The 23,311-nt window shown below is 48.7% G+C and overlaps 2 protein-coding genes across 2 annotated transcripts; both read left to right on the forward strand.

Moving 5' to 3' along the window:
- The first annotated feature begins 2,709 nt into the window (after positions 1–2,709).
- LOC119777287 (VIP36-like protein) lies at positions 2,710–14,028 on the forward strand. The gene is made up of 8 exons (XM_038276105.1): positions 2,710–2,939; positions 4,751–4,869; positions 6,966–7,083; positions 7,214–7,296; positions 7,524–7,685; positions 11,433–11,547; positions 11,846–11,968; positions 12,040–14,028. Exons 1-8 carry the CDS (start codon positions 2,738–2,740, stop codon positions 12,180–12,182), a joined length of 1,065 nt encoding a protein of 354 aa, XP_038132033.1. The 5' UTR covers positions 2,710–2,737; the 3' UTR covers positions 12,183–14,028.
- Positions 14,029–16,322: 2,294 nt separating this feature from the next.
- LOC119777288 (leukocyte surface antigen CD53-like) lies at positions 16,323–22,628 on the forward strand. The gene is made up of 8 exons (XM_038276107.1): positions 16,323–16,441; positions 16,764–16,853; positions 18,395–18,583; positions 18,654–18,728; positions 19,526–19,636; positions 19,768–19,875; positions 20,072–20,155; positions 22,390–22,628. The coding sequence occupies exons 2-8, from the start codon at positions 16,791–16,793 to the stop codon at positions 22,456–22,458; spliced, it is 699 nt and encodes a 232-aa protein (XP_038132035.1). The 5' UTR covers positions 16,323–16,441; positions 16,764–16,790; the 3' UTR covers positions 22,459–22,628.
- Positions 22,629–23,311: the final 683 nt, after the last annotated feature.

Consider the following 23,311-nt stretch of genomic DNA (forward strand, 5'->3'; position numbering starts at 1 on the left):
TCCCCAAAAGGATCCCGTCCCCCAAAGGATCCCGTCCTCCAAAGGATCCCGTCCCCCAAAGGATCCTGTCCCCCAAAGGATCCCGTCCTCCAAAGGATCCCGTCCTGGAAAGGATCCCGTCCCCCAAAGGATCCCGTCCCCCAAAGGATCCTGTCCCCCAAAGGATCCCGTCCCCCAAAGGATCCTGTCCCCCAAAGGATCCCGTCCCCCAAAGGATCCCATCCCCCAAAGGATCCCGTCCCCCAAAGGATCCCGTCCTCCAAAGGATCCCATCCCCCAAAGGATCCCGTCCCCCAAAGGATCCCGTCCTCCAAAGGATCCTGTCCCCAAAGGATCCCGTCCCCCAAAGGTTCCCGTCCTCCAAAGGATCCCGTCCCCCAAAGGATCCCGTCCCCCAAAGGCTGATGTCAGCATAAACTGTGGGATCTACAGGTCCTTAAAGAGTCTGAAATGAGCTGTGAGCATATTTCAGCTCTGACTGAGTGAGCGTGTTCCCTCAGGTCTGCTGATGGAGGACTGGGAATATTTATGTGCAGAGGCGTTTGCTCGCTCCTAATGTCCACACTGCTTAGAAAGACACTTCTTGGTGGTTTGTTAACAGCAGGCTGCACTGCCAGAGGAAGCATTAAGGTCTTCGTCATGTCATGGTGTCCTGTCCGATCAGCGCTGGCAGTCCTCGCTAGTGCACACTGGGTCCCGTTGATCAGATAAAAGGAAACAGAACAACCAGCAGAAGAAATCATGATATTGGAGAATGTGTCAGTTTGGGATAAACGGTCAGCACCATGGACAGTGTTTAACAGCACCAGCCTGGACAGCTTTCCTGACGGAGGCCAATAACAGCAGGTCTATGGAAACAAAAGCACTTCTTCACAGGAAGGTCTGGTCCAGGAAGCCTCCTCAGGAAACCTTTTCCATCATTGTTTGGGACATCATCATTAGAAGGAATGAATAGAATTAGGTTTCAAATTATAAATCTGCTGGAAGTGTAAAAAAATAAAATCTAGTAGTTTTTCTACATCTTCCATGGGAGTGTGCTTTGGTCAAACCTTTCTGGGACAGAATACTTAAACTCCTAGAGACATAGATAAACGTAACTCTCTATGTCCTCGCCTATGGGAGGACGTCTATGTTTGTTCTTGGAGACAGAACAGCAATATCCCGGCTCAGTGTTGATGGTTAGACTAACCTCAGCTGCATAAATATACTGAGACATTGCAGGCTCCCGAACACCCTGCATCCCAGCAATGGAAAGGGTTAACGACTGAAACTGTGTCATATGAGGTCATGCTGACTAGATTAGACAATTGGGATATTTTTTAAAGTGTATCTGACTTCTCATTAGTGGCTTCATTATAAGACTGGCAGGAATGAGAACATTACAGTTTTCCACCTTGTTATTCTAATATTTGTTAGGATATGTGTGCGTATTAGACGCATATATTCAATATGATGTTACAATTTACTTTCCCTTTTTTCCCTTCATCATCCAGGAGCCCCTTTTTTTTACTTTCATTCTCTGAGCGTGTGTTATAAGCTTTTATTTTCTGCATATTATACCATTTAAATTTGTAGCGGATTTGTTTGATTGTTTAAATAAAAAAACTTTAATTATAACAGAAAAAGATTTAAAATATTAGATTAACAGAGAAGAACAGTTTAAAAGTATTTAATGTTTACAGAGTTTGTTCTTCCCTTTCATGTCAAACTGGTAAAGATTTCAGAATAAATGTTCTCTGAAGTTATTGACAATGTTTAAAGTGGTGAAATTAGGAAAGAAGGAATGATTATGGAGATTTTCAGACTGCATAGGAACCCATCATCAATTCAAAATAGACGTATACCAAAAACCAGTCAAACGTATACTAAGTTACCACACCAGTATATTTATATGAATGCCAACAACAAAAAATAATTTCCTGAACAGCTTTACATTTTGCACATAAATCTTTCCTTTCTGAGGCTATGAAGGTAAACCTGTATTTTCCATGGTCCTATGAATCTATTGGTCAGCATTATATTTTTAATATATAAAAACTATTTATTTTCTGAGAATGTGTTTATTTATGAGCAACTATGCAGATTAACAAACATCTAGAAAACGCAAAAAAGTAGACTATATTCTATTATTTTCTATGTAATTCCCAGATTGTTCATTCTTCTTTGTCTTTTCTAAAAAGTGCTTTAAATCAGTCTAGCTGTCTTTATCCCTGCTGGGCACATCCTGATGTTTGAAAAAGGAGGAAGGGAATAAATGGCAGATGATGGGCGGGGGGTGGGGTTGGTATGTGATGTGTGGTGGGGTCGGAGGGGGTGGGGGTTCAAAAAGCATCTCCCTGATATGAGTTTTTGGAACTTAGGATGTCTGAGGGCCCCCTAGCTGTCTTTGCCTAGGGCCCCACATTTCCTAAATCCGCCCCTGCTTACATGAGTGCAGCGCTTTGCTTTGCTACTCTACCTTCCTCTGAACTTTATAAAATGAAAAGTTCAGATGAATAAATAAAGTGACATGAGCTATAAATCTACGCATTACCAGGATATGTTTCGTTGTAACCTACATGAAGGAAAATATTCACAAAATAGCAAGTTTTGTTTATATAACTTGTTTTTAGGGCGATGCCTGTTTCCCTGACCAATATGGCGGCGGCTTTACAAATCATTTACACAGAGCCCCGGCAGCAGCTCGTACGCGCCTTCCGGTTGGATCACGTGACCCATTCAGAGTGGGAGGGAAAAGATGGCGGCCAATGTCAGCCTCCTAAACATGGCTGTGTTCAGCGGTAGTTCCCGCGGTCTGTGGCCGCCGGTGAAGCGCCTCCAGGGAGGCCTGCTGCTGCTCCTGGCCGCCGGCCTTCTCAGCCAGCGGGTCCGGGCGGATGAGCAGGAGTTCATGGAGGACTTTCTGAAGCGGGAATATTCCCTGGTGAAGCCGTACCGAGGTGAGGTCTGCTGGCTGCCATCAGAGGGACTTTGATCTGGGATCAACCAGGAGCCGCAGTCACCCGGAACCGGAACCAGAACCGGAACCGGTGGTCAGGGCTCCTGGCTGCTTATGTGAACTTTATTCATTTAGGTTTATTTCACAGTTTTTCTAAAACAGTCAGTAAATAAAAACTAGACCCAATCAATCCATCAGGCTGATGATCATAGATTGGTTTATAGAGCTGCAGCTCTGATTGAGAAGATCTAGATGAAAGCTTTCATTTAACTGATTAATTAATTAGGAGCTGATCAGTTTCCCTCAGATCACAGCTTCCCTTCATCTACTGACAAAGTTCTAACAAAAACATTCATTTTATTTCTAAATGTTAATGAACTCAAAGTATGTTTGGATTAATTGGTCATTTGTTAATTAATGAGATCCTGAGATGATGGGTGGCATCTGTTCTGGTATTTCTGGAGGTTTTACTAAATGATCTTTGAAATGTTTGAATTTAACTTTTTATTTCTGAAGCAGATATTTTCCACCTTAAAAACAGAAAATAGCAGAATAGACTCTGCATGTCTGTTCTTATTAAACCTGAGATTCTAGATCTTAGTTTGTGGCTTTCATGGTTTAAATTATCCTGTTTTCCCACATTCAATCTGTAGATCTTCAGGATATAGATTGATCAGGCGGTCGATCTTGTGGATATAGATTGATCAGCCGGTAGATCTTCATGATATAGATTGGTCCGTCCAGCCGGTAGATCTTGAGGATATAGATTGATCAGCCGGTTGATCTTGTGGATATAGATTGATCAGCCGGTAGATCTTAAGGATATAGATTGTTCAGTCCAGCCTGTAGATCTTCAGGATATAGATTGTTCAGTCCAGCCGGTAGATCTTCAGGATATAGATTGTTCAGTCCAGCCGGTAGATCTTCAGGATATAGATTGTTCAGTCCAGCCGGTAGATCTTCAGGATATAGATTGTTCAGTCCAGCCGGTAGATCTTCAGGATATAGAATGTTCAGTCCAGCCGGTAGATCTTCAGGATATAGATTGTTCAGTCCAGCCCGTAGATCTTGAGGATATAGATTGTTCAGTCCAGCCCGTAGATCTTGAGGATACAGATTGTTCAGTCTAGCCCGTAGATCTTCAGGATATAGATTGTTCAGTCCAGCCCGTAGATCTTGAGGATACAGATTGTTCTGTCCAGCCGATAGATCTTAAGGATATAGATTGTTCAGTATAGCCTTTAGATCTTCAGGATATAGATTGTTCAGTCCAGCCGGTAGATCTTAAGGATATAGATTGTTCAGTATAGCCTTTAGATCTCCAGGATATAGATTGTTCAGTCCCGCAGGTAGATCTTCAGGATATAGATTGTTCAGTCCAGCCGGTAGATCTCCAGGATATAGATTGTTCAGTCCCGCCGGTAGATCTTCAGGATATAGATTGTTCAGTCCCGCCGGTAGATCTTCAGGATATAGATTGTTCAGTCCCGCCGGTAGATCTTCAGGATATGGATTGTTCAGTCCAGCCGGTAGATCTCCAGGATATAGATTGTTCAGTCCTGCAGGTAGATCTTCAGGATATAGATTGTTCTGTCCAGCCGGTAGATCTTCAGGATATAGATTGTTCAGTCCAGCCGGTAGATCTTCAGGATATAGATTGTTCAGTCCAGCCGGTAGATCTTCAGGATATAGATTGTTCTGTCCAGCCGGTAGATCTTCAGGATATAGATTGTTCAGTCCCGTCTGTGGACTGAGTGATTCCTTAGAAAGAGGCAGAGAGTTTCCTGAACCGTTTTCTCCTGGTTTCTGCAGGACTTGGCTTCTCTAGCTCCTCCCAGTGGGATCTGATGGGAACCGCCATGGTGACGCCCGACCACGTCCGACTGACCCCTGACCTGCAGAGCAGACAGGGAGCTGTGTGGAGTCGCATCGTAAGTGTTGAGCTGAGGCTCTAACTTAATCGGTAGATCTGGTTGATCGGTATATCTGGTTGATCAGTAGATCTGGTAGATCGGTAGATCTGGTTGATCGGTAGATCTGGTAGATCAGTAGATCTGGTTGATCGGTAGATCTGGTTGATCGGTAGATCTGGTTGATCGGTAGATGTGGCTGATCGGTAGATCTGGTTGATCAGTAGATCGGTATATCTGGTTGATCAGTAGATCTGGTTGATCAGTAGATCTGGTAGATCGGTAGATCTGGTAGATCGGTAGATCTGGTTGATCAGTAGATCGGTAGATCTGGTTGATCAGTAGAACGGTAGATCTGGTAGATCGATAGATCTGGTTGATCAGTAGATCAGTAGATCTGGTAGATCGATAGATCTGGTGGATCGGTAGATCTGGTTGATCAGTAGATCGGTAGATCTGGTTGATCGGTAGATCGGTAGATCAGTAGATCTGGTTGATCAGTAGATCTGGTGGATCGGTAGATCTGGTGGATCGGTAGATCTGGTTGATCAGTAGATCGGTAGATCTGGTTGATCGATAGATCTGGTGGATCGGTAGATCTGGTTGATCAGTAGATCGGTAGATCAGGTTGATCAGTAGATCGGTAGATCTGGTAGATCTGGTTGATCGTTAGATCTGGTTGATCGGTAGATCTGGTTGATCGGTAGATCTGGTTGATCGATAGATCTGGTTGATCAGTAGATCGGTAGATCTGGTAGATCTGGTTGATCAGTAGATCTGGTTGATCAGTAGATCTGGTTGATCAGTAGATTGGTAGATCTGGTTGATCAGTAGATTGGTAGATCTGGTTGATCGGTAGATCTGGTTGATCAGTAGATCTGGTTGATCGGTAGATCTGGTGGATCGGTAGATCTGGTGGATCGGTAGATCTGGTGGATCGGTAGATCTGGTTGATCAGTAGATCGGTAGATCTGGTTGATCAGTAGATCGGTAGATCTGGTTGATCGGTAGATCTGGTTGATCAGTAGATCGGTATATCTGGTTGATCAGTAGATCTGGTAGATCGGTAGATCTGGTTGATCGGTAGATCTGGTTGATCGGTAGATCTGGTAGATCTGGTTGATCGGTACATTTGGTTGATCGGTAGATCTGGTAGATCGGTAGATCTGGCTGATCGGTAGATCTGGTTGATCAGTAGATCGGTATATCTGGTTGATCAGAAGATCTGGTTGATCAGTAGATCTGGTAGATCGGTAGATCTGGTAGATCGGTAGATGTGGTTGATCAGTAGATCTGGTTGATCAGTAGATCGGTAGATCTGGTTGATCGGTAGATCAGTAGATCTGGTTGATCAGTAGATCGGAAGGATCTGGTTGATCAGTAGATCGGTAGATCTGGTTGATCAGTAGATCGGTAGATCTGGTAGATCTGGTTGATCGGTAGATCTGGTAGATCAGTAGATCGGTATATCTGGTTGATCGGTAGATCTGGTTGATCAGTAGATCTGGTGGATCGGTAGATCTGGTGGATCGGTAGATCTGGTTGATCAGTAGATCGGTAGATCTGGTTGATCGATAGATCTGGTGGATCGGTAGATCTGGTTGATCGGTAGATCTGGTAGATCTGGTTGATCGGTAGATCTGGTTGATCGGTAGATCTGGTTGATCGATAGATCTGGTTGATCAGTAGATCGGTAGATCTGGTAGATCTGGTTGATCAGTAGATCTGGTTGATCAGTAGATTGGTAGATGTGGTTGATCGGTAGATTGGTAGATGTGGTTGATCGGTAGATCTGGTTGATCAGTAGATTGGTAGATCTGGTTGATCGATAGATCTGGTCCTTCCAGGACTGTGGGGTCTAAAGGACGTTTACTTCTTCCTGACTGGTCCGTGTTTTAGAACATCCAGCAAAGGGAAGCATTTGTCAGACGGTCTGACTAACCAGTCAGGCGCTGTTGGCTGTGATCAGCTGCAGGTCTGATGTTCTTCACTTAGTGAGGCAGGTTTCAGGTCTGGACGTGAAGAACCTCCCTCTGTTCTCTCTGACTAATGATCTCATGGGTCTGATGTTCCTGACCACCCCCCCACGCCGCTGAATCCTCTCTCCTGATCTGCAGCCTCTGGTTTTGAGGGACTGGGAACTCCAGGTTCACTTTAAAATCCACGGCAGCGGGAAGAAGAACCTGAACGGGGACGGACTGGCCATCTGGCTCACCAGAGACCGCATGCAGAATGGTAGGTGGAATGCATGGAGGAGGGGGATGGTGATCAGGGAATCAGACCTCCTATAGATCAGTCGGTTTCAGTTCGTTCTTCATCACTCCTCCTCCTCCTTCCTCTCTTTGCTCTTCTTCAACTCTGGCAGGTCCAGTTTTCGGGAACATGAACCAGTTTGTTGGACTGGGAGTATTTGTGGACACCTACCCAAACGCAGTGAAGACTCATGATGTGAGTAGAAACCCATCGTCCAACTGCAGGCGGCCTTCTGCTGGTTTAGATCTAAGGTGAAGGTTTAGAAGTCGATGCCGGTCCGGTGCCGGTCCAGTGCCGGTCTAGTGACCCTCTGGTGGGATGTGGTGCTGGTTGAGTCAAGTGCTGGCTTAGCTGGTGCCAGTCTGATGCTGGTCTGCGGGGCCTTGTCTCTGAGGGAGGTGACTCCAGTGTCTCTCTTGCAGAGGAGTTTCCCGTACGTCTCGGTGATGCTGGGAAACGGGACGCTGTCGTACGACCACGATCTCGACGGACGGTCCACGGAGCTGGGAGGATGCTCCGCCATGACGCGTAACTCCGTCTACGACACCTCCCTGCTGCTGCGATACTCCAAGAACACGCTGACGGTATGAACCGGCTGCATTATGGGGTGTCTGGTTTCGAGGCACCTTAACCTCCAAGGAATAGTTTAAATTATTTACGGCCTATAAAGCGCTTCAAAGCAGGGCTGGAAAACAACAGCTCAGGTTGGTCAGTGTGCATCAAAGAAGAGAAAACACTAAATATCACTGAAGCCCTTTAGGTGGTCGTCACACAGAGCTGGTAAATTCAGCTTGGTTAAAAGCAGAACTCACAAATACTCAATACTAATTGAAATTTCTGTAAATACACATTAAAATGAATTCAACACACTGTAGTAAATAGATAAATGGAAGCAGAAGATCAATGCTTACATTCAGCAGGTCTCATTCACAACACCTGTCCCATCACGAAGGGATCAGAATAAAAAATACTTTAATAATCCCAGAGAAATTACTTTCGTTAATGACCATCTGTAATAGAGTGACTATAGGACCAGTTTGATAGAACACTATTTCATACAGTATATATAATTAGGGGGTCCCCCCTCCATCTCTCCATCAGTTTGGGGTCCTTGGCCTAAAAAACGTTGAAGACTCCTGCTCTACAGGATATGAATATTTATTTACATCTGTTCAGAGACTATGTATGCATGGACTATAAATGCTTTATATAAACAGAGAGTAATTGCAAGAAGCTATAAAATAAATAAATATGGAAGCTATATACAGATTATACAGGAAAGTTAGGATATGGACGCTCTCTGCCTTGGTGCTTTCTGCCTTGACGCTCTCTGCCTTGATGCTCTCTGCCTTGATGCTCTCTGCCTTGGCGCTCTCTGCCTTGATGCTCTCTGCCTTGGCGCTCTTTGCCTTTGCGCTCTCTGCCTTGGCGCTCTTTGCCTTTGCGCTCTTTGCCTTTGCGCTCTCTGCCTTGGCGCTCTCTGCCTTGGCGCTCTTTGCCTTTGCGCTCTCTGCCTTGGCGCTCTTTGCCTTGGCGCTCTCTGCCTTGGCGCTCTTTGCCTTGGCGCTCTCTGCCTTGGCGCTCTCTGCCTTGATGCTCTCTGCCTTGGCGCTCTTTGCCTTGATGCTCTCTGCCTTGGTGCTCTCTGCCTTGGCGCTCTTTGCCTTGATGCTCTCTGCCTTGGCGCTCTCTGCCTTGATGCTCTCTGCCTTGGTGCTCTCTCCTTGGCGCTCTCTTCCTTGGCGCTCTCTGCCTTAGTGCTCTCTTCCTTGGCGCTCTCTTCCTTGGCGCTCTCTGCCTTAGTGCTCTCTCCTTGGTGCTCTCTGCCTTAGTGCTCTCTCCTTGGCGCTCTCTGCCTTAGTGCTCTCTCCTTGGTGCTCTCTGCCTTAGTGCTCTCTGCCTTAGTGCTCTCTCCTTGGCACTCTCTGCCTTAGTGCTCTCTCCTTGGTGCTCTCTGCCTTAGTGCTCTCTCCTTGGCGCTCTCTGCCTTGGCGCTCTCTGCCTTGGCGCTCTTTGCCTTAGTGCTCTCTCCTTGGCGCTCTTTGCCTTAGTGCTCTCTCCTTGGTGCCCTCTGCCTTGGCGCTCTCTGCCTTGGCGCTCTTTGCCTTAGTGCTCTCTCCTTGGCGCTCTTTGCCTTAGTGCTCTCTCCTTGGTGCTCTCTGCCTTGGCGCTCTCTGCCTTGGCGCTCTCTGCCTTGGCGCTCTCTGCCTTAGTGCTCTCTCCTTGGCGCTCTCTGCCTTAGTGCTCTCTCCTTGGCGCTCTCTGCCTTGGCGCTCTTTGCCTTAGTGCTCTCTCCTTGGCGCTCTTTGCCTTAGTGCTCTCTCCTTGGTGCTCTCTGCCTTGGCGCTCTCTGCCTTGGCGCTCTCTGCCTTGGCGCTCTTTGCCTTAGTGCTCTCTCCTTGGCGCTCTTTGCCTTAGTGCTCTCTCCTTGGCGCTCTTTGCCTTAGTGCTCTCTCCTTGGCGCTCTCTGCCTTGGCGCTCTCTGCCTTGGCGCTCTTTGCCTTAGTGCTCTCTGCCTTGGCGCTCTTTGCCTTAGTGCTCTCTGCCTTAGTGCTCTCTGCCTTAGTGCTCTCTGCCTTAGTGCTCTCTCCTTGGCGCTCTCTGCCTTAGTGCTCTCTCCTTGGTGCTCTCTGCCTTGGCACTCTCTGCCTTGGCGCTCTTTGCCTTAGTGCTCTCTCCTTGGTGCTCTTTGCCTCAGTGCTCTCTCCTTGGCGCTCTCTGCCGTGACGCTTTCTGCCTTAGTGCTCTCTCCTTGGCGCTCTCTGCCTTGATGCTCTCTGCCTTGGCGCTCTTTGCCTTGGCGCTCTCTGCCTTGGCGCTCTCTGCCTTGATGCTCTTTGCCTTGGCGCTCTCTGCCTTGATGCTCTCTGCCTTAGTGCTCTCTCCTTGGCGCTCTCTGCCTTGATGCTCTCTCCTTGGCGCTCTCTGCCTTGATGCTCTCTGCCTTGGTGCTCTCTGCCTTAGTGCTCTCTCCTTGGCGCTCTCTGCCTTGATGCTCTCTGCCTTGGCGCTCTTTGCCTTGGCGCTCTCTGCCTTGGCGCTCTCTGCCTTGATGCTCTCTGCCTTGATGCTCTCTGCCTTGATGCTCTCTGCCTTGATGCTCTCTGCCTTGATGCTCTCTGCCTTGGCGCTCTCTGCCTTGATGCTCTCTGCCTTGATGCTCTCTGCCTTGATGCTCTCTGCCTTGGCGCTCTCTGCCTTGATGCTCTCTGCCTTGGCGCTCTCTGCCTTGGTGCTCTCTCCTTGGCGCTCTGTGACTTGGCGCTCTCTGCCTTAGTGCTCTCTCCTTGGCGCTCTCTGCCTTGGCGCTTTCTGCCTTAGTGCTCTCTCCTTGACGCTCTCTGCCTTGGCGCTCTGCCTTGGCACTCTCTCCTTGATGCTCTCTCCTTGGCGCTCTCTGCCTTGATGCTCTTTGCCTTGGCGCTCTCTGCCTTGATGCTCTCTGCCTTGGCGCTCTCTGCCTTGGTGCTCTCTCCTTGGCGCTCTGTGCCTTGGCGCGCTCTGCCTTGGCGCTCTCTCCTTGGCGCTCTCTGCCATGACGCTTTCTGCCTTAGTGCTCTCTCCTTGGCGCTCTCTGCCTTGATGCTCTCTGCCTTGGCGCTCTCTGCCTTGGTGCTCTCTCCTTGGCGCTCTGTGCCTTGGCGCGCTCTGCCTTGGCGCTCTCTCCTTGGCGCTCTCTGCCGTGACGCTTTCTGCCTTGGCGCTCTCTCCTTGACGCTCTCTCCTTGATGCTCTCTGCCTTGGCGCTCTCTGCCTTGGCGCTCTCTCCTTGACGCTCTCTCCTTGATGCTCTCTCCTTGGCGCTCTCTGCCTTGGCGCTTTCTGCCTTAGTGCTCTATCCTTGGCGCTCTCTGCCTTGGCGCTTTCTGCCTTAGTGCTCTCTCCTTGGCGCTCTCTGCCTTGGCGCTTTCTGCCTTAGTGCTCTCTCCTTGGCACTCTCTGCCTTGGCGCTTTCTGCCTTAGTGCTCTCTCCTTGGCGCTCTCTGCCTTGGCGCTTTCTGCCTTAGTGCTCTCTCCCTGGCGCTCTCTGCCTTGGCGCTTTCTGCCTTAGTGCTCTCTCCTTGGCGCTCTCTGCCTTGGCGCTCTCTGCCTTGGCGCTCTCTGCCTTGGCGCTTTCTGCCTTAGTGCTCTTTCCTTGGCGCTCTCTCCTTGATGCTCTCTCCTTGACGCTCTCTCCTTGGCGCTCTCTGCCTTGGCGCTCTCTGCCTTGGTACCCTCTGCCTCGGTGCTCTGCCTTGGCGCTCTCTGCCTTTGCGCTCTCTGCCATGATGCTCTCTCCCATGATGCTCTCTCCCATGATGCTCTCTGCCATGATGCTCTCTGCCATGCAGCTCCTGGTGGATGTGGACGGCAAACAGGAATGGAGAGACTGTGCTGAAGTCAGCGGGCTCCGCCTGCCAGCAGGGTACTACTTTGGAGCTTCCTCTGCTACCGGAGACCTGTCAGGTGAAAACATCCACACAGCACGGAGGACGGCCTCTCAGCCGTTTGAATTCAATTAGGCTGCATAGGAACTGCCCAAAATTCAGCTGCAGGCTACAGATAAGCATAAACTCAGCTCCCATTGGATGAGATGAATGATCAAACACATCCGCAGTTTCAGCTGACTCTGGTTCTAGAAGCTTCCAGAATAAAGATCATTAACCTAAACCATCAGAGCTAAACGTCCATAAAACAAATGAAAACTTTAATTAGGAAAAGCGCAGAAAAGAAAGCAGCGTTAAATGTTTGTCTCCTTTACCAGATAACCATGACATCATCTCAATGAAGGTCTACCAGCTGACTGTGGAGCGGACTCCAGAGGAGGAGGAGGAGGATGAAGAGGTGGTGTCCATGCCGCGGGTGGACAACATGAAGCAGTTTGAAGGTAGAAGCAGCTCCACTTTTGGGCCCCGTAGAAGAGGCCCTCACTGAGATGCTCTGTCCTCTGTCTTCCAGTGGACGTGGAGGATGAAGGAATGAGTGGAGTCCAGTTCTTCTTCACGCTGCTGTTCTCCATCCTGGGCCTCGGCGTTCTGGCGGTGGTGGGTCTGGTGCTCTACAGCCGCTGGAAGGAAAACAAACGCAAACGCTTCTACTGAGGAGGCTCCTCCATCACCATTACAACCACTGATGAACAGAACCAACCAGAACTCTCCTCACCAGCAGGGGGCGGCTGCGTTCAGATCAGGTGTCTCTGATTGGACAGTTGCGTCTGTGGCGCTGGAAGATAATCTAAAGAATTAGTTTTCTAGAAGCAGCCAACTGCAGTCTGATGACCTTATTGCTGCTAAATGAGCAAACTGAGTCCCTGTGAGACCCCCCACCCCCACCTATAGCCATTCAATCAGTAACTGTGAAGTGATTTACTCTGCTAGCTGCTCCTACTTTCTCTCTGAGGTTTCCTCCAGTTTACCTCAGACTGTTGCACTGATATAGACCCACCGCCTGTTGGACCTCAGGGATTAAAGGCTGGTTCTGTGCCTGGTTCTGACTGGACCCGGTCTGACCTGCCTGGTTCTGACCCACAAACACCCGACCCTGAATGACCCGTAGCCTTTTAACTTTCTAATTGTTTACATCAGAGATCAGATGAGTTTCCAGCCGGGAGCTTCTACAGACCTCTGACTTCAGCAGGGTGAGGGCGCTGACCATCATCGTCATCCTCTTTGACCATCATCGTCATCCTCTCTCTGAGCATCATCGTCATCCTCTCTGAGCATCATCGTCATCCTCTCTGACCATCATCGTCATCCTCTCTGACCATCATCGTCTTCCTCTCTGAGCATCATCGTCATCCTCTCTGACCATCATCGTCTTCCTCTCTGAGCATCATCGTCATCCTCTCTGACCATCATCGTCTTCCTCTCTGACCATCATCGTCTTCCTCTCTGACCATCATCGTCTTCCTCTCTGACCATCCGTGGAGTCTTCTAAACTAAGCAGGGCTTCCAGCCTCCAATAATACTTCAGAACTGTCTGAGGCTATTGCCATGGTTGCATCTGATTGGTTGACGTTTATCATGTGATCCTATGAATGATTCTGGACCTGTAATTACCAGCAGCAGTCATTGGTCAGTTTACCTGCTGTTCCTCCCTGTTTGATCCTCAGGTCTTTCTGTTTTGTTTCCTAACTGATAGCTAGCGGATGCTAATGTTGCTAATTCTTCTAACTTTTCTATGCAGATGCTCCAGTTTAGCATTAGTCAGACTTTAGATACGAGCCGATCATCGAGTAAAAGACCTGTTGGTAAAATGTTGAACTATTTCAGGAAAACTGTGATAAATGTGATCCGAGGGGAGAATGTTCTCCAGTCCTCATTCTATTAAAGTTTCTGTTCTTCTGTTTGCTTCCATCCAGTTCATTAGTTCTCATTTAGTATTCAAACCCACAGCAGACATTGAAATAGAACAAATAGAACAAGCTACTTGGTCCCAATGGAATTTCCCATTGGGAACCTGCTAGCACTAAGTTGCTAACTGTAGCTACCAGATCTGCTTCCTGCCGGTGACGTTAGGCTACATGATTGGATGAACGTTACCTTATGATGTGAAACATTGTGGTTGCCCGGACAACAATAATAACAATGCAGCGTCCGTGTGCAGAGTCGGGAGCATCTGTAGCGTTAGCGTGTCTAATGGCCGATGAAGTTTTACTTGATCGATAACAAAACTGAAAAAAAAAATCTGTTTCTGGTGAACAAAGTAACTGTTAGACTATGATATAAAGAGCTGGGTACCGCTGTGGCTAGCTGCGCTCAGTAGCTAACAGGTTAGCCTGTTTAGCTCGGTCAGTTAGCCATATAAAGCTACACTACTTCTGAATTTGGATCAACAACAACCTTTCGTTTTCTACAAGTAGAATAACTGCTATATTTAATCCGTATGAAAGTCATCTTTAAGATGCTCCATTTGTCCTCCTCTGCCCTCAGATCTTAATAAAAAGAATAAAAATAGACTTTTAGCGTCTCCTTGTGAAATAGCAGAGCTCAGTCTGTCTTAGAGCGCAGGACTTTCCTTCCAGACTGACAATGATTGTTTTCTACTTTCAGCTACTTTAGATCGCCAATTAAATGTAGAATAATGGCAAATATAGCTAATAATAAGTTGAGACTCTGAAACAGATTTGATCGTTAAGAAACGGGAACTCCACCTCTACCTGAATGAGACGATGACTGGCGCTACTGAGCTGAGACCATCAGGACCACTGATCTCTATTCCCTGGATTGCTGACCATTGGTAGAACAGGGTGGAGTAAAGCCACTGGCCGCCATATTGGTACTCCCTAGTTAGACCTAGTAGTTAATTGATGCGCTGCAGCTTCGAACAACCAGGATGTTCTCATTTTCAGGGGGAAATAAGACTTAAAATAAAGATAAATTCATCACTTTGTCACAGACTGGCTGTTTCATAGCATCAGTGGATTAGTTATAAAAATCGGTCTATCACATTGCATAGTCATTACATCTTACATATAATTAGAATATTTCACCTCAGGACTGAATTACCCGTCCCTGTCTGTTAATGCTGTAGTATTTTCCTGTCTGCAGATGAATGAAGCCGTATACTTTATGCTGTGTCTGAGCATTAGTCTTTAAAAAATGTTTGACTTGCTTTTCTTCCATCAATATAACCTGCAACATATTTCAGCTCATGACTTTTTAAAAGAGAAATAAACCAAACGCTCCAAAAACGACATCATCATCCACTGAATAAAGAATGACTGCATTAACATTTCACAGTGAATGACTTTCTATTTCCTCTACTTTCTATTTTCTAACGTTAGACCCAATGTCAGTGGCTAACTCAGTCAATGTCTTCCAGTCAGTCTGAGATAGCCAGACTCACTCACTGAAACCTCAGATTGTTGATATGGTAGGGGGACCAGACATCCTCTTTTTCCCAGACATGTCCTACTTTTCATAACTAAAAAAAATGTCTGGGGGGGAATTTCAAAATCGTCCGGGATTTTGTTCGACTACAGTGCCGCCCGCAGAACTTCCAGGAGACATGGGTTGTCTGTTACCGTCCACCAGCCCCCCTCCTCTGGCTGAGGTGCGGTCCAGTCAGCGGCCCAGCGGTCCACACCTCATAACCAATTACAATAGTCCAGCCTTGAAGTAACAAATGCATGAACTAGTTTCTCAGCATCACCCCTGGACAGGAGATTGCTAATTTTTGCAAAATTCCAAACAAAGGCGACCAAATGAAGGCGGCCAAATGAAGGCGGCCAAATGAAGGCGGCCAAATGAAGGCGACCAAATGAAGGCGGCCAAATGAAGGCGGCCAAATGAAGGCGGCCAAACGAAGGCGGCCAAACGAAGGCGGCCAAACGAAGGCGGCCAAACGAAGGCGGCCAAACGAAGGCGACCAAACGAAGGCGGCCAAACGAAGGCGGCCAAACGAAGGCGACCAAACGAAGGCGACCAAACGAAGGCGGCCAAACGAAGGCGACCAAACGAAGGCGGCCAAACGAAGGCGGCCAAACGAAGGCGACCAAACGAAGGCGGCCAAACGAAGGCGGCCAAACGAAGGCGGCCAAACGAAGGCGACCAAACGAAGGCGGCCAAACGAAGGCGGCCAAATGAAGGCGACCAAATGAAGGCGGCCAAATGAAGGCGGCCAAATGAAGGCGGCCAGGCGTGAGCAGCCAAAGGATCCCAGCCTAACACTAAGAAGCTGCTGTCCACCAGTACTGTCTGATCTCCTCCACTGATCCATGGAAGGAAGTCACTGATGTCATTGATGATTATCTCTTAATTTTGGGATCAGTTTAGTGTTTTTGAGCTGAACTAGATGGAGAACTGCTGTTTTGGAGAAGCTGTCTTCCTGCTGTAGTTGGATCAGGAGGAGCTGGAGGATGAAGTAGACACCTGGTCAGACAACATGAGCCAGAAGGAAGAACAACACCTGTAACTTCTAACCGGTTTCCATCTTTTTCTCCTTGAAGCATCAGGGGAGAACGACTCTGAATGCTTCTTCTTTCACCTTTTTTCTCAGAACCTTTCCTCTTTAATCTATAGAAATGTCATCCTGGGATGTGGGGACCTGGAAGCTCTAGAATCGATTTCTTTCCGTTATTCTAGTTTTGTAAATCACTCATTTCTATGAAGGCTGTTGAAGGAATCGTCCGAGCCTCTCTGGATTTCACAGGTTGTCATGTGTTCAGTATCTCAGCCCTGCTGCAGGTTGGCCTTCCAGCGGGGGGGCACGCCTCCACCTCCTCTTTGTTGCTTCTGTAAATACTGGATTGATAAAGCCTTTAGCCCGTCCCTCTGCCATTCCTGCCTGCTCTCAGTCTCTGAGGAATGCTGCAGACTGGAGCCACTTGGACGCCGGCGGATCATTCCCTGTAGTTCAGGTAAGCTCTGACACACTTGGATAAATCATAAACGCAGACATTATTCTAACAAAACTCGGCTCATCCCAGCATCAAACATCTTGATGTCCAGGACGAGAAAAAGAAAGTCCACATTCTCAAACTTCCAATCATTTCCTGTAATGTTGGCGAGTTGGAAAACAAGATAAATCTGGAAGCAGCTTCTAGCAGATACAAGCTTGTAACAAACAGCGGCTCTGTTGATAAGAAGGGATAATAATGATTAACACCTCGGCCCTCAGAGCCATCCGCTGTTGTCACACCAAACAGACGCTCTGCTGAGACGACTTTATTTTCCCTCCAGATCTCCCAGAGCAGCAGATCAGGAAGGATGAACAGCTCCTGTGTCGGCTGCCTGAAGAGCCTGGTGGTGTCTCTGCACTTCCTGTGCTGGGTAAGGGGGGGGGGGGGGGGGGGGGGGGGGGGGGGGTAAAGCAGAGGACAGACCATCATGATGTCATAGAGAGAGGAGAAGCTCTGTCACCCAAATAAATACCAGTTAACTTTGTTTTTCAAAGTTTGGCTGGTTTCTGATGATCAACGGCTGCAGATGGTTTATTTTACAGAGCAAAGCGGAGCTAACCAGCAGGTTAAAGGCTCCCAGCTACACTTTCACCGCCGGCGTCACTTTCCATCAACGTTCGTTAAAGGAAAAGTCGCTCATATTCAGAATTCAAACTTCTGAAAGTTCTTTAAATCTGAAATGATTCCATCCTGTTCAATAAATGATCCGTGTTTTTAATTCAGTCATTTTCATGTGAATGTGCTTTACTGGAGGCATCCATGTTTCTCAAAGAACACTACTGCCACCTACTGGTTAGTGACGTCACGGTGCGGTATCGGCTGTTGATCAAGTCCCAGTGCTGTATCTGGTGTTTGTCACAACGCGCTATTATCCAAGTCATCTTGAAAACATTCTTCTTCCAAATGTTGGCTACATATTACGGGTTTTTTCTCTGGCCAGAAGTTCGATGGCAAATCCTCCCTCTTCAAGTTGGCGATCCAACGACCAACCCGTCCGTGGAGGATCAGGAATCAGAAAGGTGGAATAACTCTTTTTTTCACTTTTACCCGATGTATTCCAGCATCCAGCTGCCATGCACGTGGGCATTGTCAGTTTCACTATAGCTCAGGTGAATTTCAATGGTGAAGTCCTCTGGAAATCTTCAATAATTGTTGTTGATTGCAGATGTGTCTAGTAGTTCCCATTGATTTAGCTTGGAAAGCGGGGAGAATGGCGCTAGGCTTACCGCACCGTGACGTCACTGCTGGAAGATGGCAGGAGGGAGGGGCTACTATACTTGGGCTAAAATGGCCGCTCCCAGACTCAGTGATTGGGACGAAAATGATTGTTTTTACTTTTTTACTGATTAACATAAAATTCATTAAATCACCGCCAACGATTACTTTTAGGTATAAATAATTATCTATTGATTATTCATTAATGACCTGACTTTTCATTTAATCCAATAAAAAATAATTAATGAAATTATCTGTTTGATTTTAGGACCATTTTAAAAACGATCAAGTTAATTAATTAATGACACATCAGAGAGATTCTTTTCTTCTTCTGGAGTCGAATTGATCAGTTTTGCTCTGAAATGATCAAAATCAATAAAGAAACTTGCATCATGTTTTATTTTCTTACTAATAAAGGAAGCGTTTTATTTATAAAGCTTCTCTGTAACAAAGAGCTTCAGTTTCAGAGCAGCTGCTGTTAGAGTGAATCATTTATCAGCTCAGGGCTGCAAACGTCCCGCATTAAACCAATATAGAACACGATAGATCCTGGGAGGAATGTCCAGACAGGAAGTGTCCGATTTGTTTTCCTGAAGCTGGTGACGTCATTCAGTGCAGAAAGGAGAAGGAATGAATGAAACTTAAATCTCTGAAAGCATCATGGCGTCTAACCTGCTGCGTCTCCTGGTCTTGGAGTTGTGTGGAGCCTTCGTGGTGGCCTTCGGGGAGTTCCAGATGATGCACTCCAGGTTCGCCTCCCTCATCACCACCTTCTGGCCGATCTACGCCTCCAACACGCTGGTCGTGACCGGCACCATCGTCACCTGTGTGTGCTACCTGGGAGTTCTGGGGGGCATGAGGGAGAACCGCTGCATGCTGATCATGGTGAGTTCCTGCCTGATGTTTGCTGAAAGAGCCGAACGGCATCAAACTGATCCGGCTCTGTGTGTTCCAGTTCTACGTTCTGCTCTTCCTCCTCATGCTGGTGGAGCTGGCCATGGCCTGCGTCTTCTTCGTCTACGGCAGGGAGGTAGGAAGCTGCAGCTGATGGTTCCTCCTTTGGAAGTGATTGTTGACCTCCACCCAGAGGGGGGCGCCAGGAAGAACATAATGAAGTCCAGTTAGTGGTGTAAAAAGTTACACGGCTCATCGACTGCAGCTGCTGCAGCTTAAGATTACGTCTAGAATCATGTTTTAAAAAGGCAGCTTATGTTCCTTAGATTAGCCGAGTTCCTGAACCTCCACAGCATCTCTGCGTGTTCCTGATGCTAACGGCTAACTGCTAGCTCTGCAGGGGGATGCTGCTGCCTTTCTCTAGCTGCTGCATGGCTCCATGCTGGGCCCTGATCTCTGAACAGACACACCATCACCTGGAGAATCTATAGAAAGTCAGTAATAGATGTTCTGCATGTGGGAGGCTTTCAGTGAGAAATACAACCACAGAACATGAAGGCAGGACTGTGTCCTTCTGAAGCACATCTAGATGATCCCAGAGAATGTTTGTCCACCAACAGTAGCAGCAGTTCAGAAAAGACTAGCAGTAGAGCATGGTGGTGGCAGTATGGTGGTCTGGGTACCTGAGCCCAGAACCAACCGAGGTTCTGCAGCAGAAAGACCAGAACAGGGCAGCAGGTCCATCTCTGAAGGAAGAACCAAACAGAGACCCTTGAGCGGCTGTGAGCCCACAGCACCTTGGAGCCAGATTTACTGCCTCAACAATGGAAAGCTTCTGAAACGCTGAAGTTGGACAAACATGCAGAGAAAAGATGAAAACAGGAAGCAGGCAGTCTTTGTCTTTCCTCCTAACTGGGTTTCTGCCTCCTGCAGATCGACACGTACTTTGAGAAGGACCTGAGCCGCAGCCTGGAGGTCTACATGCAGTCCACCTCAGGGGGGAACCAGACCATTAAAGACGACTTTGATGCCGTCCAGTACCTGGTAAACACCCACATTCAGGCAGCCACTCCGAGCAGCTGCACGGTTCCTAAGCAACAAACATGTTGTTCATAAAGGGTGAATGAAGCGGTTCTTAGACCATCAGGTTCATGTGAGGCTTCATCTTCTCCCAGTTTCAGTGCTGTGGAGTTCATGGTCCAGCGGACTGGAAGGGAAACGCTCCGCGCTCCTGCTGCAGAAAGGATCCCTGCAACATCGCTGACCAGCCCAACTGGGAAGAGGTAACCCCCGGATCCCCGACCCTTTGACCCCCACCGCCTGGGCCTAATTATCAGCCTCACACCGCAGTCAGGTGTCTAGTTTCAGCTAACGGACCTAAAACCCCAGATCAGCTGAGGAGACCTGCTTAGACTGGAACCAGTTTATTGAAACCAGTAGGTGTCTGGAAACCAACCGGATGTGTGTTTGAACCTGCAGGGCTGCCTGCTGAAGCTGAGGAACTGGTTCGCCTCCAACTACCTGAGCACTGCGTCCGGAGTAGTCACCATGTTCATGATTCAGGTAAGGGGGGATCAGCGGTGCAGCTGGAGCCGCTCTGGGGCCGCCGGGTCCACTGAGCTGCTTCCTCCTCTGAGCTGCTTCCTCCTCTGAGCTTCTTCCTCCTCTGAGCTGCTTCCTCCTCTGAGCTGCTTCCTCCTCTGAGCTGCTTCCTCCACTGAGCTGCTTCCTCCACTGAGCTGCTTCCTCCTCTGAGCTGCTTCCTCCTCTGAGCTGCTTCCTCCTCTGAGCTGCTTCCTCCTCTGAGCTGCTTCCTCCTCTGAGCTGCTTCCTCCACTGAGCTGCTTCCTCCTCTGAGCTGCTTCCTCCTCTGAGCTGCTTCCTCCACTGAGCTGCTTCCTCCACTGAGCTGCTTCCTCCTCTGAGCTGCTTCCTCCTCTGAGCTGCTTCCTCCACTGAGCTGCTTCCTCCACTGAGCTGCTTCCTCCTCTGAGCTGCTTCCTCCTCTGAGCTGCTTCCTCCTCTGAGCTGCTTCCTCCACTGAGCTGCTTCCTCCACTGAGCTGCTTCCTCCACTGAGCTTCTTCCTCCAATGAGCTGCTTCCTCCTCTGAGCTTCTTCCTCCACTGAGCTGCTTCCTCCACTGAGCTGCTTCCTCCTCTGAGCTGCTTCCTCCTCTGAGCTGCTTCCTCCTCTGACCTGCTTCCACTGAGCTGCTTCCTCCTCTGAGCTGCTTCCTCCTCTGAGCTGCTTCCTCCTCTGAGCTGCTTCCACTGAGCTGCTTCCTCCTCTGAGCTGCTTCCTCCTCTGAGCTGCTTCCTCCTCTGAGCTGCTTCCTCCTCTGAGCTGCTTCCACTGAGCTGCTTCCTCCTCTGAGCTGCTTCCTCCTCTGAGCTGCTTCCTCCTCTGAGCTGCTTCCTCCTCTGAGCTGCTTCCACTGAGCTGCTTCCTCCTCTGAGCTACTTCCTCCTCTCAGCTGCTTCCACTGAGCTGCTTCCTCCACTGAGCTGCTTCCTCCACTGAGCTGCTTCCTCCACTGAGCTGCTTCCTCCTCTGAGCTGCTTCCACTGAGCTGCTTCCTCCTCTAAGCTGCTTCCTCCTCTCAGCTGCTTCCACTGAGCTGCTTCCTCCTCTGAGCTGCTTCCTCCTCTGAGCTGCTTCCTCCTCTCAGCTGCTTCCTTCTCTCAGCTGCTTCCTCTTCTCAGCTGCTTCCACTGAGCTGCTTCCTCCTCTGAGCTGCTTCCACTGAGCTGCTTCCTCCTCTGAGCTGCTTCCACTGAGCTGCTTCCTCCTCTAAGCTGCTTCCTCCTCTGAGCTGCTTCCTCCTTTGAGCTGCTTCCTCCCCTGAGCTGCTTCCACTGAGCTGCTTCCTCCTCTGAGCTGCTTCCTCCTCTGAGCTGCTTCCACTGAGCTGCTTCCTCCTCTGAGCTGCTTCCACTGAGCTGCTTCCTCCTCTGAGCTGCTTCCTCTTCTCAGCTGCTTCCACTGAGCTGCTTCCTCCACTGAGCTGCTTCCTCCACTGAGCTGCTTCCACTGAGCTGCTTCCTCCTCTGAGCTGCTTCCACTGAGCTGCTTCCTCCTCTGAGCTGCTTCCTCCCCTGAGCTGCTTCCTCCCCTGAGCTGCTTCCTCCTCTGAGCTGCTTCCTCCTCTGAGCTGCTTCCTCCCCTGAGCTGCTTCCTCCCCTGAGCTGCTTCCTCCCCTGAGCTGCTTCCTCCTATGAGCTTCCTCCCCTGAGCTGCTTCCTCCCCTGAGCTGCTTCCTCCCCTGAGCTGCTTCCTCCTATGAGCTTCCTCCCCTGAGCTGCTTCCTCCTCTGAGCTGCTTCCTCCTCTGAGCTGCTTCCTCCTATGAGCTTCCTCCCCTGAGCTGCTTCCTCCTCTGAGCTGCTTCCTCCTCTGAGCTTCCTCCTCTGAGCTGCTTCCTCCTCTGAGCTTCCTCCTCTGAGCTTCCCCCTCTGAGCTGCTTCCTCCTCTGAGCTTCCTCCTCTGAGCTTCTTCTTCTGAGCTGCTTCCCCCTCTGAGATGCTTCCTCCTCTGAGCTGCTTCCTCTGAGCTGCTTCCTCTGAGCTGCTTCCTCCTCTGAGCTGCTTCCTTTGAGCTGCTTCCTCCTTTGAGCTGCTTCCTCCTCTAAACTGCTTCCTCCTCTGAGCTGCTTCCTCCTCTGAGCTGCTTCCTCTGAGCTGCTTCCTCCTTTGCTTCCTTTAGCTGCAGCTTCCTGTTAATGAGCTCATTCATAATAAATCCTCAGTGACCTCCTTCCTGATGTCGGCTGCTTCCTGTCCTCCATCTTTGTTTCCAGTTCGCCTGCCTGAGCATCACCATCCCTCTGTTCTGCCACTTCAGCAGGAGAGGACTGGGCTACCAGTGAGGAAGACTGCAGGATCCTTCCTCCTGTCAGCAGGTCATCTACTTCCTTCTGTATCGGAGCTTCAACTGGAACCCAGAGGAAACCAGCCGCTGGTCTTTACTGGCTTTCAGTCACTTACTGGTTTCCAGCTTGGTTAAATAAACTAAACTTCTTAGTGTTGAACAATCAAATGTTCCACCTTCACTGATTAAGAGACCACCTTGATTAAGAGACCACCTTGATTTAGAGACCTCCCTGATTTAGAGACCACCCTGATTTAAAGACCGTCCTGATTTAAAGACCGTCCTGATTTAGAGACCTCCCTGATTTGGAGACTTTCCTGATTTAGAGACCTCCCTGATTTGGAGACTTTCCTGATTTAGAGACCTCCCTGATTTAGAGACCACCCTGATTTAAAGACCATCCTGATTTAGAGACCACCCTGATTTAAAGACCGTCCTGATTTAGAGACCACCCTGATTTAAAGACCGTCCTGATTTAGAGACCACCCTGATTTAAAGACCACCCTGATTTAAAGACCACCCTGATTTAAAGACCATTCTGATTTAAAGACCGTCCTGATTTAGAGACCACCCTGATTTAAAGACCGTCCTGATTTAGAGACCACCCTGATTTGGAGACTTTCCTGATTTAGAGACCTCCCTGATTTAGAGACCACCCTGATTTGGAGACTTTCCTGATTTAGAGACCTCCCTGATTTGGAGACTTTCCTGATTTAGAGACCACCCTGATTTGGAGACTTTCCTGATTTAGAGACCTCCCTGATTTAGAGACCACCCTGATTTAAAGACCGTCCTGATTTAGAGACCTCCCTGATTTGGAGACTTTCCTGATTTAGAGACCTCCCTGATTT

This window comes from Cyprinodon tularosa, unplaced genomic scaffold (assembly GCF_016077235.1).
Source record: "Cyprinodon tularosa strain WSP-4 unplaced genomic scaffold, ASM1607723v1 ctg997, whole genome shotgun sequence".
In the NCBI taxonomy this organism is placed as follows: domain Eukaryota; kingdom Metazoa; phylum Chordata; class Actinopteri; order Cyprinodontiformes; family Cyprinodontidae; genus Cyprinodon; species Cyprinodon tularosa.